The following is a 16,220-nucleotide window of genomic DNA, read 5'->3' as shown; positions in this document are numbered from 1 at the left end:
ACAGCACTATCCAACAGAACTGTCTGGAAATGTTCTACTGTCTGCTATCCAATATGGTAGCTAGTGTGAAACATGGCTAGTGCAACTGAGGAACTAAATTTTATTTTATATTTTATTTCATTTCATTTATTTACTTTGTGCGTGTGAGGAAGATTGCCCCTGAGCCAACATCCATTGTCAATCTCCTCTTTTTGCCCAGGAGACCATCACGGAGCTAACATTGATGGCAATCATCTTCCACTTTGCATGTGGGACACCACCCTAGCATGGGCCCAGTGAGCAGCGTGCAGGTTCGCAGTGGGGATCCAAATCTGAGAACCCCAAGCCACCCAAGCAGAACGCAAAAACCCAACCACCACGCCATGGGGCCAGCCCCTAAATTTTAAATTTTCTTTAGTTTTAATTAACTTAAATTTAAATAGCCACATGCGGCTAGTGGCTACCATACTGGACAGCACAGCATTAGAATAAGTTCAAGAACGTGATGATCTAGCAGTGAAGAAGGAAGAATATCAATCAACAGAAACAAGGAAATTTTGACTTTAATTTATCAATATTGCCACTAACAATATCACCAGAGCTTAAGTTTGCTGAATTTCCACTTAAAACAGCTCCTCATCAGATTAGTTTATAGATACATTAGTCTTGACTTCATTATGGTATCAACTTTGACCTAATTAATTTAGATGTTAGCTTAAACAGAGCAGGTTAAGATTATAATTTTGGATTATTTCTTGGGGGTAGATCTTTAAATTTAAAAATAATGTGTCAGGGCCAGCCAGTGGTGCAGCAGTGAAGTGTGTACGTTCCGCTTCAGCAGCCCAGGGTCCACCAGTTCGGATCCCAGGTACAGACATGGCACTGCTTGGCAAGCCATGCTGTGGTAGGCGTCCCACATATAAAGTAGAGGAAGATGGGCATGGATGTTGTTAGCTCATGGCCAGTCTTCCTCAGCAAAAAGAGGAGGATTGGCAGCAGATGTTAGCTCAGGGCTAATCTTCCTCAAAAAAAAAAAATAAATAAAATAAAATAAAATAAAATAAAAATAATGTGTCAGGGCCGGCCTGGTGGAATAGTGGTTGAGTTAGCACACTCTGCTTTGGCAGCCAGGGGTTCATGGGTTCGGATCCCGGACATGGATCTAGCACCGCTCATCAAGCCACGCTGTGGCGGCATCCCAACTAAAACAGAGGAAGACTGGCACACATGTTGGCTCAGCAACAATCTTCCTCAAGCAAAAAGAGGAGGATTGGCAATGGATGTTAGCTCTGGGTCAATCTTCCTCACACACACACAAGAAAGCTAAAAATAATGTGTCAAAATGCATCTATAAACCAGGGGATTCAGTTTGTTTCTTAAGGAGCATGTGACCCTGTCCCTGTCTATTCAGTTCTATTCAAAACACTGTTTGCTTGGTCAGAATGGCCTTTTCTCCCCGTTCCCCCCAGCCCATTCCTATCCACAAGGCTAAAATCTTCTCAGTCTCCAATGCTCAGGACAAATGCTATCAAAACCTTTCCAAATACCCCCAATGGAAGTAACCCCCTCTGCCCATGGGCTCCCATCCCTGTGGGGCCAAGCCTCTGCATGTCATTCACCACTCTTCATCCCACTCCCTCACAATGAACCAGCCTTGTTCCGAAGATTATCCACTAGGAGGGAGCAAAAAGCTGTCCAGGCACTGGCTCCAGGACCCTGGAAATTCACACCCACCAACTCCCATGGTCCCTTTCCTTGGTGCTCTTAAATCTTTAACCCCCAGTGTTCGGCTTTGAACCTTGGCTCCCTGGTTCATCTGCTCTGCCCCTCTCCCCTCTTCCGGCTGGTGACTTGCTTGTCCACATCCCCTCTGGACTACATGGTTGGTAGGAGGCTCTGGTCCCAGCCTCATCATCTCCACTCTTGTCAGGGGGGAGGAGGGCAGTGCCTACCCCTTGCCAGGCTTTTGTCACCAGGGAAGAAGAATCAGACAAACATCTAACTCATGCTAGTTCTGTACTTTCTCTCCTCCATTACAAACCCCCTGAAGACAGGCTCCGTTTTCTTTTCATCTTTATGTCTCCAGTACACAACCTAGCTCAGAATGCACAGAGCTGTCCTCAATATTTGGCAGAAGAATGAATGAGGGAAAAAATAACCAAATATATGACCGTTATGAAATTTGGACCAGACAACCCAGGAGAAGATCAAGTCTTCCTGTAATGAAATTCTTATTCTCTTAAATATAACACTAATATTCTAGGGCTTAAAATTTTAGTTATAACCAGATTTAAACTGCAACTGTTTTTCTGTGGTTCCCAAGAGATGACAGCTGTACCATAATCAAAATAGTGCTGTTTTTAGGGTGTGACTCTGGGGGTCAAGGGGCAGTTAGTGGATCAGAGCTAAGCCATCATCACTCTCCCTCCTTGTCCTGGGAACTATTTCTATTTGCAAGGCAATATGTCCCCATGGTTGAGTGCACATAAAGATCTGGATGTGAACCAAGACTCCCTGCTTACTTGCCAAGTGACCCAAGGCAAGATGCCTAACCTCTTTAAGTGTCCATTTCCTCATCTAGAAATTCACAGCATTGTTGTATAGAATGAGTTAGATCATATGGTAACATGTTTGGCACAGGGCCCACAAGAGTAAGCATTTGATTAATGGTAGCAGCTATCATCATATCAGCAATTTCAAGATGGTAGGTTATCCATTAGTGACCCCAAGGACCCTCACCTCCCAGTATCCATGCCCTTGTATATCCCCCCTCTCCTTCCTTCTAGGCTTAGCCATGTGACTTGCTTTGACCAATATGCCATTAGCAAGTGTGAGGCAAGCCAAAGCTTAGTAAGCACTTGCACACTGGGGCATGTTCTTCTGGAATGTTCCCTTTCCAGATCTAGTGAAGGCAGTCTAGGAGATCCTGACTCATAAGAAAAGTCAAAGGAAGGGATGTGCTGATGAAGGCCACCAATCCCAGCCACAGGCCTGTCTTAGTGAATGGTGAAAGGCAATGGAGAGCCTCTGTCTTTAAGGACTTGGCTTTGTAATTTGCTAAAAGACTGAAGAACATTTGTACCTGGATTTTAAGTCCAGTTCAACAAAAGGCTTACATGTAAGTCATATGAAAATAAATGGAATTCAAACCAAAAAAAAAAAGTTCAGGCTATTGAATTAGGGGCCATATGTCAGAGAGGTCCAGAAGGAAAGAGACCATCTTGGATCTTCCTGCCAATGCCGAGCTCACAGCTGAAATCACTCACATGAGTGACCCCAACTGACCCACATGGAGCAGAGAGGCACCATCCCCAATAAGTCCTGCCCAAGATTAGAATCAGGCATAAACAAATGGTTATGTTTCAAGCCACTATGTTTTGGGGTGGTGTGTTAGCTAGCAATAGATAACTGAAGCTGTACGACGGGGACTGGATGCAGCCTACAGCCACACAGTAGAGTCAAATCCATTGTCTATCATTTCACAACATTTGCTAGCCAGATGAGCTAGGCACCCTGGGCAATAAACCTTTGCACAAGGTAAGAATTTACGTTTATACTTTCCCGTCTGTTCTGACCCCAAGCTAACTCAAAGTACAACACACACATAAAGTCTTTCAAATTAATCTGAACCTGAAATGAGTACTTAACATCTGTCTTGTTAAATTTCCCCCCGTCCCAGCATGCACTGCCTCACTCTGAGGGGTCTATACCACTTCTCCTCCCATCCAGGACACATCTGAGAGATGGGCCACCTGCCCCTTGCTTCTTCTGCCACTCGAGATCCCCGGGAAAATCTCTCCCATTTCTGAACTTGTCAGAATTCTCTAAATTGCCTCCTGAGGGTTTTGGATACACATTATTTCCTCTATTATCTAAGGAGAGGTTTTCTTCTCTGTCCAGTCTAGACTTCCCATGTGGTTGTATGATACGTTTTTCTGTTTCAACAGGTACTCGTGGCAGGAATGTTAACCTGAAATAGAGCAGAGATGGGTTCTCTTCCCACCTTTGCTTCACTGGCTGTGTGACCTTGGGCAAAACTCTTTCCTTCTCTGGATTATAAACACCCTGTCTATAAATTAAGGAGGGTGACTGGTTCAGAGGTTCTTGACCTAAGTCTACAGATGGGCAAAATTGTGTGTAGGTGTGTGTGTACACACATACGCACGTGCATTTTTCTGGGAAGTGCATCCAGAGAGCATGTATCAGATTCTCAAAGGAGTCTGTGATACAGAAAAGATTAAGAACCCCGGGGTTAGATGACCTTCCCGCCCCAAAATCCATTTAGGGGTTCTTTGCTTGACATTTAAGGAGACGTGAGTCCTGAAATTCAGCTTGTCTCTTGTTCTTTTATTGCTCTCCTAGCTGTTTTGACAACACTAAAATGTATAAAAGAAGGGAAACTCGATCTCCTTGGCTTGTGAAGCGGCTTGTCTGAAGTCAGCTAACACGGCCCTGATGCGGAAACAAAGCCCCAGCTCCTGCCTGCACAGCAGCCTGATTGTCTGTTGCAATCAGACTCCTATTCAAGCTTTCAAGCCAAAAGGAAGACAGTTCCTAATTAGATGCTCAACTTGCCTACAAAGTTGGAATTCTCAAATTTGAGTCCATTGTTTTCCAACGTTTCTGACTTTGTGCCCTTTCCTTCCCCTTACCACAGTCGAGGAAGCAAAAAGGAAAGTGGTTAAGAGTCTTGGCCCTGGATCCAGACTGCCTGAGTTCAAATCCCAGCTCGACCACTTATTAGCTACTTAACCTGGGGCAAGGCACGCGTCTCCCCCTCCGTCAATAAGGGTGCTGGCACCCATCCTGTGGAGCTCCTGAGAGAATTAAATCAGAGACTCTGTGGAAGAGGCTTAGCACAGAGTAAGTGCTCAATAGATGTTAACCAGTATTATTATTAGGTTTTTCTATTTATAAAAGGGATAGAGTAATAATTTTCATGCAATCTGGCTTCAGGGGATACTTGCATAAAGGATCTTTGGCCCCCCCGACAAAAGGCAAACCTCACAGCCTAAATGTCCCCAAGTTATTACACTCCCCAAACCCAAATCAGGCACCAATTGAGATCTGCTGGGCTCCCAATAGAGAATGTTCCCACAGCTCAAAGGCACCAGCTGGAGTCCGGCTGTGAAGGCACCCCCGGGTCAGCCTGCTCACTTGCTGTGCTGGAGGTACTGTCTGTTTTCCAGTCTCCTCGTCTGAGCTCTGTCCTTGGAGGGAAGACACTTTTCCTGGGGCCGCTCTCATAGACTCCAAACTCCACTTTCCCAGGCAGGTGCTGTGAGTGCCGAATTGGGACCGTGATCTCCAAGTCTGGAATTAGAGGAAAATGGGATGAGCTTCAAGGCACCAGACTGCCACTTAACCAAACTGCTTGGCTGCTCCCTCTCCACTCACCTCCCTCACCTGAACCTAGAGGGCACCTGGAAGGGAGGGGAGGCGAGAGGAAAGGGAAAAGAAGAGAAGAACGGGAGCAGGAAGGGGGTGGCAGCCCTGCCCAATTCAGCACTGAAAGTCCACAGAACCCTGTGTGGCAATCACTGGGTGACAGCAGACTGGGATGGAGCAACGTGAGAAAGGGCAAAGAAATGCTTCCACATCAGGCAGTGGAAAAAAACGTGCAATTGGGGAAAGGTCTAGGGCCCCACCTCTGGAACTTCCCCAGCTGTGGAACTTGAGTCAGTCAGTCAACCTCTCTGAATTACTTCCCTTTTAGAGGAGGGGGTTATGAATGTCACTGCTCCTAATAACAGGTTACCCTGTGCACCAGGCAGAGTTCTAAGAGCTTCCATATTTCTAGCTCCTTGAATCCTCCCAACTCTCATGAAATAAATACTGTTATCACGATTCCCAACAGAAAGTGAGATACAGAGAAGTGAAGCAACCCACCCTGATCACACAGCTGGTAAGTGGGACACCTGGGATTTGAACCCAGGCTCCAAATTCCAGGCTCTTAACCACACTCATACTGCCTCTCAATCCCTTAATAAATGATGGATGATGCGTGGGTGGTCTGAAACTGACAGCAACGACCCTGAGAGTTAATGAAAAGAGATCTATCAGGCCTGGGAAAGATTTTGAGACTTGCAAGGCTGATCAGTGGTCTTAGACCCCACGGTTCAGAAAGATAGTTTATTCCTTTGCCTTGCAAAGCATTAAACTGATCTCTTTACTGGCTTAGCCCTGCCCAGTGGTTGGTCTTTATTCCTCCCTAGATTTCCACCTCTGGGTTCTGTGAGCAGAAAAAAACTCCTGCTGACAAGCAGAATAAAACATCTGTGTGCACCGCACCAACTTCCTCCCCAGGGAAGTGTGGAGGCCAGGTGAGCTCCTGTCACAGGGCCCCTCTTGCTGCCCTGGACAGTCCAAGGCCTGGGCAGGGCCTCTGGGGAGAGGTGTAAGCTTGGTGTCCCTATGAGGACGTGTGTTCTTATCTTGGCAGTACCACTTCCTTCTCCGCCTCTCCTCCTCTACGGGCCTGGATGGGTGGGGCAGGAAGTTCAGGGCGTCCAGGGGCAGAGGTGGCTCCGCTTGCCAAAGCCAGAAATCTGCCCAGAAGGGCCAGTGGATAACTAGAACAGTATGAAAGAGCAGGTGCGAGGACAGGGCAGACCAAGTGTATGTAAACACTGCAGAGGGAATATTAAAAGGGTGGATTGTTGGTTTGAGTCAACACAAGCTTTCCTCATTCTAGAGATGCTGGTTCCAAGTGCAGTGCATAGTCCTCGTACTAAACCAGCTTCCCAGGGCTCCGGGTCACACAGATCCTCTTCATGTCCTCAGGCCCTCCTGGTCACAGGTGAGCACTGGAAGCACCCACCCCAGCCTGGACCTACTTGGGCAGAGACGAGCTGAGTGTACCACACACGGGTGTGAGCCCATGGTGTCTCAGAACCCAAACACGTGTCATACTATTTTTTCCCCTCAGTTTTGATCTAGCTTTTTAACAACCACCTTTTAAAGGAAGCTTCCCATCTGCTTCATTCACTTCAATGAGGCAATTTTCTGCTCTCAACCAGTTCTAGCAGGAAGGAAAGTAAAATACACAGGGAAAAAATTGGGAGTCCAAAGTTTAAAAAATCAAGCAGAGCCAGTCTAAATGGCTACAAAATCCCGACATTCTTTGAATAAATGGACAATGCCAGGAATCCCAATTATCATCATATCACAACGTACTTTCCCAAAGTGCGTTCCCATGAGTTATTCTGCCTCCTTTAAACTTCACTACTTCTCCATTAAGTAGATAAGTCAGGGGTAACCACAGAGGAGGAAACTGAGGCACAGAGTGGTTAAAGGAATTGTTCTGAATCATAAAGTCATTCAGTGACAAATTAGGGATCAGAACCCAGGCATCCTGCCCCAGACTGGCCACAGACACACCCAGGACACAAATATTGATAGTCTTCTCATGGGGCAGGGGTGTTCAGCAAGTGAGGAGTCACGTCAGCCCCCCAATTTCCTACACCATCAACACTGTACCATCCCAGTCGGAGCAGAACAACTCCCTAGGGCTGCAGAAAGACGGGCAAGTTATTAGGAACAAAATCACAGGTTTTCATTATCCTTGGTGTTCTAACCCAAAGTAAAGAAAAATAACCATTGTTTTTCTTTTCTAAGGTAAATGAGAGTTCCAAACGAATGGAGTCAGTCCTTGGGTTGAGAGTGGGCTGCATTCCTGGAAAAGGTCCTTTAAGCAGAAATGCCATTCGTCAACGCTAATTTTCTTATAGGTCAATGTTATCCTGTGTCAATGATTTTTTTCTTTTGTGAAGCAGAATTCTTTCCTCTAGTGAAAAGAGAATCTCATTGTGGAGAACAGATTTCTTTTTAAGGAGCTGCAACTGTCGGAGCAGAATAAGAGGCCCTAAACCCTGTCCCAATACTAACCCACTGCCGCCAACCCCCTACCCCTGGTTCCTACCCTCTATCCAACAAGCATGCATGCAGCAGTGCCGAGGCACCTCAGAGTGAAACAGGCAATTATAACTGAGTTTTACAGAGTTAAGTAATATATCACAAGTACTCAACCATAAATGACGCCTTCTCTTTGGCAGATGCTCTGATGCCCTTGGGCCTCACCATGCAGTACAGGGTCCAACTTCCAACTGCCTGAGGCTTTCTCTGGCAGCCAGGTTCCAAGCCCCCTCCTCCAGCAGGCCCCAACCAAAGGCAGGGGAGTGGGCATAGAAACACCCCAGTTGTCTTGCTTCTCAGGAGGCACAACTCTTCCAGAGTGCTCTCCATCGACTCCCAGACTCTCCAGGACGCTGAAGCTCCAGTCTCTACAGTGGTAACTGCACTTTGCTGGCCACATTTTGCTCCATCTCTCACTTCCTCACCAGCTATGGTGTTCCCTGGGATCACCTCCCATATCATACTTGCTCTCAAAATCCTTGTTGGGGAAGAAAAAGTTCTAGAAATGGATAGTAGTAATGGATGCACAGTATTATGAAGGTACTTAACGTCATTGAATTGTGCATTTACTTACACATTGTAAATTTTATGTTACATATATTCTGCCACAATAAAAAACAAAAACATAGGGAGACCCTTGGAGCTGATGGCTAGAATATTCTCCCCATGTAGACTGCTTGTGGTCCCTGTCATTCTTGTTCAGTGTCAAATTATATGTAGTTTAATCTTTTAATAGTTATGACATTAACTAAAGCCCCAGATATAAAAAGTAAAACTATTTCACCTCTCCCCCACAAAAGAAATTCCTAGTCAGAGGGTGTGTTTCTTGTAGGCTGAGGAGGCAGGAGAGGGAAGGCATTAAACCACGCTCCTCTGGAAAAACTGCCACATTGACTGATCTAATTTAGACTACAGCCACTGGTGAGTATCACTTATTGGAGCCTGATTAGCCTTGGGCGAACTTCAAATAATGTTTCAAAACTCAAGATTCCAGGGACCAGCCTGGTGGTGTAGCGGTTAAGTTCATGCGCTCAGCTTCAGAGGCCCAGGGTTCACTGGCTCAGATCCCCGGCACGGACCTAGCACTGCTTATCAAGCCATGCTGTGGCAGGCATCTCACACATAAAATAGAGGAAGATGAGCACAGATGTTAGCTCAGGGCCAATCTTTCAAAAAAAAAAAAAGAAAAGAAAAAACCACCCCAAGATTCTAGGGCCAGACCCTGAACAGCGAGTCCCAGCTCAGTGCATGCACCCAGGGAGGCCCTGCCTGAGAGGATCCCAGCTGGCGTGGGGGCAGCTTTCAGACTGCTTCCACATACCCAGCACTGTGACAGGCCCAGCTATACCCTAACTCATTCAGTCCTCGTGGCAACCTAACGGGCACTTTTATTTGTGCCATTTGCAGACAAGGACCAGGGCTCAGGGAGGTGAAGTATCCTGCCTGTGGTTGCCAGCTAATTAGGAGTGAGCAATGAGCAGGGACTTGACCCCAACCCTGCTGGCCCAGGGCCCATGCCTATACCCCTCTACTCCTCGACATGTGGGTCCATCTTGCTTCAATATCTCTAGTGGCCCCAGGTGGAGCCTGGGTAGGTGGTACAGGTGTGATGACACCAGTAGGCTCGGTTCTGGAGCCCAGGCTGCTGAGCACACGGGACTCCAACACGACAACTGCCTGGCCTTCAAATCTCACATGCACCATCAAATCGCAGCTTTCTTGAGGCTGCCTATATTTGAAAGTTTGAAATGTTTCATTTAATCAAGGCTTCTATCTTTGGGTTTGTGTGCTCTAGTTTTAAAAAGCACCAGCTTAGCCCTTTTACCACCTAGAGTGCAACCCTAGGATGACTACAGATCTGGAACTAGATTTTCTGCCTTCTCTCCTTTCTCCTCCTCTCAACTAGGAGGGCAGACGGGTGTGAGCCCAGCTAGTGGCAGCAGACATCTGAAATCTAGTCACCTAAGCAGATATCTTATGATGACTCTCTGACATTCTGCCATAGTTATAACCTCTTAACTACTCTTCTTCCAAACAGCCAAAATCACTACCGTTCACTAGGCTTTGACTATACGCAAAACACTGTGCTAGGCATTGTGGGACAGGCTCTAGCCAGGAAAACCAAACCTACGCAAATAAAAGACTAACTCATAAGCTACCAAATGGTGAGAATTGAGTCTTAGAGGTCCCTGTATTTGGCAGGGTGCCTGGTGCTCAGTAAGTATTTACGGAATGAATGAATGGTGTCACTATTTTACTGAAATCAACCATTCCAACAAAGATTTCTTGAGCTCCATCGATGTACTGTGCTACATGCTGGGTATTCAGCAGAGCAGAAAACAGACAAATTCTTGCCCTCACAGAGCTTGCAGTGTGTGGGGGGGTGGGGGTGTTGAAAAATAACCATGAGAACCGAAACATAAGATAATTCCAGTCTGTGATATGTGAAAAGAGGGTATGCAGTGGCACAGGAAGTGAGGGGTAGAGGGCTATTCTGGAAAGAACAGCACAGAAGCCCTCGCTGAGGAAGAGAACTTACAGCCAAACTCTGAAGGATGAAAGACTAGTCAGGAAAGACGTGGGAAAAGAAGTGGAGGGGGACAGCAAGTGCAAAGGCACTGGGGAGAATGCTCTTGGCTTGTCAGAGCAACAAAAAGGAGTCCATTGTGATTGGAGCACGAGGTTGTGGGGGGCACTGGGGGATGAGCTCTGGGGCAGATCATGCAGGGCCTTATAGGCCACAGTGAGGAGTGTGACTTTAGTCTGGGTGGGACAAGAGTCCCTGAAGGGTTTTGAGCTAGGGAGTGGCATGATCTGATTGTTTATCTTTAAAAGGTGGTTGGCGCCAGCTTGGAGGATTAACTATAGATGAGTACACGGAGTATGCGTGGACATAGGGAGACAATGGAAGAGGCTCCTGCATTAATCCAGGAGGAGATGACGGTGGCTGGGCTGCAGCTGTGGCATGGGAGATGGTCAGAAATGATCAGACTTAACGTGTAGTTTGGAGGCAGAACCTCTGGGAATTGCTGATGGTTTGAATGAAGGAACAAAGTAAAAGCAATCAGAAGCAAAAGAGAAGTGCCAGATGGATGGAAGGGATAGTAGCTCTACAGATGCTCAACTGAAGAAGGAACACAGGGGCCTGGAGTGGTCTAGGAAAGCTTTGCTGAGAAGCAGCTGCAAGGGCTGGTCTTGCAGCCTGGTAGTGTTCACCCAGGTGAGAAGGAAAAGGCATGAGCAAGGGGTCTGTGGCAGGAAGATGTCCTGTCTGAAGACCAGGGTGTTACCAGCCTGACCAGGTTCATGAGAAGTTGAGCTGTTGGTGGTAGCTGGAGACAGACTACAGAAGTTCTGCACAACTCAGTTCTTTACGTAATGGGGCTCCACTCAAGATCTGAGTGCTCCGAAAGCCTTTTCTGGCCAGCTTCTCGTGGTATAAGGCAGGCCAGCATAAATCAGAGACCCGTCATGCCAGAGGCTCTCAATAGGAACATGCAGTGTGGGCAAATACCCACTCCTTGCTCAGGGCGGGGGGTGGGGGTTGGCACGTGGGGGAGGTGGGTCAAGGGGAGCAGAGGGGCCTGATCCTCAGTGCTCAGAACTGGAATTCACGGCCCTGCTTTTGGATCCCGACTACACATGGCAGGAGCCCTGCTACACCTGAGTTCTGGGCTTCCAAAGTAGTGTGTGGTGTGGACAAAATTCCCTGCTTGAATCAGGAACAGATGCTATGTGAGTGGGATTTCCCCCTTTCTCTGCTCAAAAAACATGTCTTCCTATATGCCTAAGGGAGAATTAGGTGCCTGGGGAGAAAGCATTACCATCCTCTTTCAGTGGGAGGACTGAGGGATGCAGCATTCAAGCCATTCATTCATTCATCTGCTGATATGTCTTATGGGCCAGGTACTAAATATACAGAATTAATAAGACAAAGCTATTGCCAGAAAGGATCTCACAGTCTAGAGGGGGACCCAGATCTGTAAACAGGGTGACAGGTGCTGGGCAAGCGGTCTGCCCATTCAGGTCCCAGCAGAAAGGAGTCAAGGACAACAGAACACAGCAAAGTCTCGCACAACGCAGCACCCCCAAGAAGCTGGATACCTGTCTGCTTTCCTGATTTTTGCTTCTCTCGCTGTCTTCGGGTGATGCTCTCTCTCAGCCGTTTAAGATTTTCCTGGAAAAAAAATTAGTCTAATACAGTATACACTAGAATTATACCCTCTGGGCATTAGAGTTTCTTTCTGGTTTTATGCTGTTTGCAAGATAATATCACATTGCAATAACATCTCTAACATGCAAATGAGGCTGAGTACATTTGCAATCGGTCCACAGAGAAATTCAAGTACTTTTAGTAGTTGTGCATGAGGAGAAGACACCTTGTCCACAACAGTGTCACCCCTCCTCTCTGTTCTCAGCTCCTTCCCAACCTTACACCCCACTGTCCTCTTCCTGGTACACACCTCAGCCAAGGCAGTTCTCATCTGCTCACAAACACTCCACACACTTTCCTGCCTCTGAGATTATGTTCTCACACCATTCCCCTGACCTTGAGGGGCATCGATTCCTCTCCATGAGTGTGTTTCAAGGCCTGGGTCAAGGCCTGTCTTTTCCCTAAGGCTCCCCAGACTGCTCCAGTCCTTAGTGAGTGCCCATGCCATCCGGCACTGGGCTATGCTGCCTTGCCCAATGCACACACGCACCCGTGTGTGTGTGTGCACGTGTGTGTGAGTGTGCATGTGTTGTCTCTTCAGAGGTACTCTGAGCTCTCAAAGGGCAAGGGACTAGGTCTGGTACCTTTCTGAAATCCTGCAGTCTGGTCTATTGTGGTCATTCAATAAATGTTGAAAGGACATGTAAGTGTTGAATTTGTTGCTATTTTAGTCAACAAACAACAACCACCTCGAGATTAAGTGTCTGAGCAGTCTAGGGAAAATGCCCCAGGGACTAACATCAAGATATCTAGAAGGTCCCATGAGGGAGTCACAGGAGGACAGACTGGAAAGGTTGGTCGGGTTGTGACTGTAGCTGAGAAACTGAGCTGGGTCCAGGAAGCAGCAGGGAGACACTGAAAGTTGTGGGCTGGCCATAGCTTTAGGGTCTGGCAGAGGGGAGGGAGAAGGAGCTGGAGGCAAGGAGACCCACCTGGAGACTGTGTGGTAGGCCAGATGTAGCCCATAGAAGCCAGCACTGGAGGAATGGAAAGAAAGGAGCAGATGCAAGAGGAAGAATGTGACAGAGGGAGACCAGGCAAGACATGCAGCTGGCTGGATATGGGGGAGTGTGGAAGAAGAGCCCAAGAGATTCTGAAGTCTGAACCTCAGCATCTGGAAGATAACAGCGCAGTGAACAGAAACAGGGAGTCGGGAAAGGGAAGCAAACTAGAGGGACAGTTTTTTGTGGGACAAGCTGCAGGTCTAAGGCACTGTGGGGGACGTGCCCAGCTGGTGGCTGGGAAGGTGGAATTGGAGACATAGACTCAAGAGTGTCCTGCACAGAGAAGGAGCTGAAGGGCACTCGTGCGAGAGCGAAGTGAAGGAGACAGAGGGGTGGACAGAGGTGTGGAAGAAAAGGAAGCCCCAGGAACCATCTTCACACCCTGCAGTCTCTGGATGAGGGATGCTCTGGAAGTACCAAGAGGCTGTCAGGGCACAAAGTAGTGTCAGCTCCGACGGGCTGGGATTCTCTGCCATGTCAAACATGAACCCCAGTTGCCTGCTACACCCAAGAGTTCTGGGCAAGTTCATGGTAAAGGAAGAAGCCTCCTGGATATAGACAGAGAAAGGCAGCTAACATCTGTTATGTATTTACTATGCGCCAGGCATGCTAAGAGAGCTTTACTCGGGTGGGAAATCAGAGGCACACAGAGGCCAAGGTCATCCAGCCCCAAGCAACAGAACAAGGATGTAACTCAGGCTGCCTGGCTCCAGAGCCCTGACTGTTCTTAACTACTGTGCCACGTGGGCACACGACTTGGCAAGGAGAGAGAAAACTGTTGTTTGGCCAGGGCCAGCCTGTTCCCAGCAGGACTGCAGCCTCCCTGGGTCTCCGGAGTGAGCAGGACCCTGGTCCCAGCATTCAGCACTACAGAGTGCCTTCGCGTCCTACTTCAGACCTGCGGAGGGAAAGAGGCAGGCTGGCAGAGTGGGTGACCCTGTTTTAGGGAGCACTAAGAAGGCAAAAGGTGTAATCAAAGGAGCATGGGCTCTGGAGAGAGAAAGGGCTTCTTTGAATCCTGACTGAGCCTCAGTTTTCTGTAAAATGGGAGCAATGATACTTATTTTGCATGCACGCTGGGAGGAGTGGAAGAGATTGGGTCTAGTCAATGCTTAGCACAGTATCCAGCAGACTGTTGCCACAGCTGGACAAATGCTGCTTTATGACCCACTTCCCCACTTCTCACTGCCTGATCCACTCCAAGGAGATGCAACTCCCATCTCAGTGCTAGACGGGTACTGCACCCCCTGCCCCCGCTAGCTGGTACATCAGGTCCTATGAGAACAGGTTACAGTATGCCATCAGGGAAGACCACGGAGAAGTGGAGAGAAAGAACAACTGTTCTCGTCCTGACTCGCCACCTACTACGTCTGTGGTCTTGAACATGGCTCCTAACTCCCTGGGCCCAATTCACTCTTTTCAATATCAAAGAGTTGGACTAGGGATATGCTTCCTATGGTTGAGTTTGCGTTCTTTTGATTGTTTTAAATTACACCTGGAGTACATGTATGGAATTACATATTCTCATTAAAAACTGCAAACCATACAGTAAAGCAAGAGGCTCCTCTGACACCCAGTCCTCCAATCCCAGTCTCCTCCTGCGTGGTAACCGCTGGGATGGGCACGTGGCGACCCTCCCCAGATCTTTACCTTTGCATTTGCACACATGCCTAGAGAAACAAGGAGTTTGTGTGTGTGTGAGCGTGTCTTAACTTGGGTGGTTTTATGGCTGTGACTTGTTTTGTTCATTTAATCATACTTCTTGGGAGCTGGCCAAGTTCTCTTTGAGTTCCAAAGTGTGACAGTTCTGTGGGAGTGTTGGCACTAGGAGTAGAGAGAGGGACTCCGAAGAGAAAAAAGCTAGAAAGCAAAAGTATAGAGCCACGTGCAGAGGGAAGTGACAGCAGCAGGACTGGGGTTTACAGTGAGTCTTTGTTCCTGATCTCTAGCCTCATGACAACCGGAAAAGCCATCCAGCTCTCAGCCAGGGGGTTGTGTGGTTAGAGACTACAGGTGACAGATACACTTACACGCTGACTCACAATGACACTCAAATAACCCTTCACAGGCCCAGCCACAGGTGCTCAGTTACAGCTATACACAAGACAGTGGTGGACCCAGCCCTCCGCTACTGTCTAGCGGAGAAACAGACATGAAACAAGTTCATCTGGAGCCAGTTACCTGCTGGAAGCGAAAGGACTCAGACCGCTTCTTCTGGTTGAGCTGCCACTCTTTGAAGTGGAGCACGGCCTCGTCCACGTTGACGATGCCCAGCTTCACCTGCTCCTGGAGGGTAATAAGCTGCCGCTGGCCTGGCGTTTTCATCCCAGCGAAAGGATCATATATAGTCGACTGCGGCCTGTCTCTCCAGGGTCTGACGGGAGGCTCTAGAAAGGATGGCAAAACTCAGCTTGACAGCTCCCCGAATGGGGAGAGCCGACTGGACAAGTGGGGTTAACGAGGCGGGTCATAGGCTCAAGAGGACATGTCTCAAAAGAACAATTACATGTAAAACCAAGAAGGGGAGATACGACATGGAATCAGAGAGAGGAAAGCAGCTAATAATTTCAAAGCCTGTTACACTGAAGCAGACAAAGTCACAACATTTCAGGGAGGTATGGCATCCACTGGATGGATCAACACAATCCCCCAAGCCTGAATTATCGAGAAGCCTTTAGACCAGCATTTCTCAATCTTGGCACTGTTGACATGTTGGACTGCATAATTAATTGTTCTTGTGGGGCTGTCTTATGCACTGTAGGATGTTTAGCCTCATCCCTGGCCTCTACCCACTAGATGCCAATAGCACCCCCTTCCTCAGTTGTGATAACCAAAAATGTCCCAGACATTGCCAAAATGGACTAAAGTGGGCCTGCAAGTGGATTAAAGTCCACTCCCAGAAGAGAATATACAGGAAGAGCCTAGTCTGGGTGCCTCCCCGAGCACCACTCCCCCAGCCTCCCCATCCTCCCTAACTCCGAGCAGCATGGGGCACAATGATTATGGTCCCATGGGCATGAAATGTCCAAGGAGACTGGAATGTCAATGGAATCAAGGCCCAGGTCCAATGTCATCTGGTATCAATTAGGTGCTGGGTCCCAACTGGCTCT

The 16,220-nt window shown here is 47.9% G+C and overlaps 1 protein-coding gene across 4 annotated transcripts in view; it reads right to left on the bottom strand.

Annotated features, from left to right (window-relative positions):
* The window catches only part of PIK3AP1 (phosphoinositide-3-kinase adaptor protein 1), a 112,068-nt gene that overhangs the window by 12,157 nt on the left and 83,691 nt on the right, over positions 1-16,220 (bottom strand). For all 4 annotated transcript variants that reach the window (XM_070560423.1, XM_070560427.1, XM_070560429.1 and 1 more), the window contains 3 exons: positions 15,292-15,497; positions 11,998-12,070; positions 5,137-5,292 (listed from right to left, as the gene is read on the bottom strand). In XM_070560423.1, the coding sequence (XP_070416524.1) occupies positions 5,137-5,292; positions 11,998-12,070; positions 15,292-15,497 (435 nt within the window). The remainder of the gene's footprint in view (positions 1-5,136; positions 5,293-11,997; positions 12,071-15,291; positions 15,498-16,220) is intronic.

Source organism: Equus przewalskii, chromosome 1 (genome assembly GCF_037783145.1).
Source record: "Equus przewalskii isolate Varuska chromosome 1, EquPr2, whole genome shotgun sequence".
NCBI lineage: Eukaryota > Metazoa > Chordata > Mammalia > Perissodactyla > Equidae > Equus > Equus przewalskii.
The sequence above is the reverse complement of the archived record's forward strand: the minus strand, read 5'-3'. Positions and strand labels throughout refer to the sequence as shown.